This window comes from Mandrillus leucophaeus, unplaced genomic scaffold (assembly GCF_000951045.1).
Source record: "Mandrillus leucophaeus isolate KB7577 unplaced genomic scaffold, Mleu.le_1.0 Scaffold201, whole genome shotgun sequence".
Lineage (NCBI taxonomy): Eukaryota > Metazoa > Chordata > Mammalia > Primates > Cercopithecidae > Mandrillus > Mandrillus leucophaeus.
The window spans coordinates 520,766-521,757 of NW_012102044.1; the positions used below are offsets into that span (position 1 = coordinate 520,766).

The 992-nt window shown below is 63.7% G+C and overlaps 1 protein-coding gene across 1 annotated transcript in view; it reads left to right on the forward strand.

The window, feature by feature from the left end:
* The window catches only part of GAS6 (growth arrest-specific 6), a 60,925-nt gene that overhangs the window by 48,149 nt on the left and 11,784 nt on the right, over positions 1-992 (forward strand). The window contains exons 8-9 of the mRNA XM_011979419.1: positions 464-582; positions 706-895. Coding sequence (XP_011834809.1) covers positions 464-582; positions 706-895 — 309 coding nt within the window. The remainder of the gene's footprint in view (positions 1-463; positions 583-705; positions 896-992) is intronic.

Below are 992 nucleotides of genomic sequence, written 5' to 3' on the forward strand. Positions count from 1 at the left end.
GTTTCCAGGGACGCCAGCTCGCACCGGCCTTGGTTCTGTCCCCCATAGGGCAGCATGGAGGAACCACAGCCCAGAGCAGGGAACTTTCCGGGACAGCCATCTTCAAGGCGTCCATATTTATTTCATAATAGTGTATACTTTTTTATGATTCTCTGTACTTTTTGTATGCTTGACATATTTCATAATTTAAAAATCAAGAGTCAAGGGAAATGGGCAGGGAAGGAGGTGACGGGACCCCCGAGAAGCCCTGTGGGAAGCAGCTGGTGTGAGCCCGTCCTTCACCTGGGAGCCCCGCTGGTGGGGCAGGCGTGACAGCCTCTGGGGCCTGGGCAGCTGGAGGTGGGGCGGCCACACTCCCGAGGCACGGGAGGGACAGCGGACGCGCTGCACGGCGGGGGCCTGGGGCTCAGGGGAGCTGGAGTGGAGGTCGCGTCCCCGACCGGCGTGGCCCCGTCTGTGGCAGGACATCTTGCCGTGCGTGCCCTTCAGCATGGCCAAGAGCGTGAAGTCCTTGTACCTGGGCCGGATGTTCAGTGGGACCCCCGTGATCCGACTGCGCTTCAAGAGGCTGCAGCCCACCAGGTGAGGAGGCGCCCACAGAAGGCAGCACAGCTTAGCACGGCCAAGGTGCTGGCTGCGCAGGGCCCGGGCCCGGGCTTGGCCGTGCACCCGGCGCTGACTCATTTCTCCTGTGGGTGCCCCCAGGCTCGTAGCTGAGTTTGATTTCCGGACCTTTGACCCCGAGGGCATCCTCCTCTTCGCTGGAGGCCACCAGGACAGCAGCTGGATCGTGCTGGCCCTGCGAGCCGGCCGGCTGGAGCTGCAGCTGCGCTACAATGGCGTCGGCCGCGTCACCAGCAGCGGCCCGGTCATCAACCACGGCATGTGGCAGACGGTGAGTGTGCGGCAGCCGCCCCTTCCGGGCCGCACGGGGTTGTCCCTGAGCCTGACCCGGCTGTTACTCGCTTGTGCAACCGTGGAGATGAGCTCTG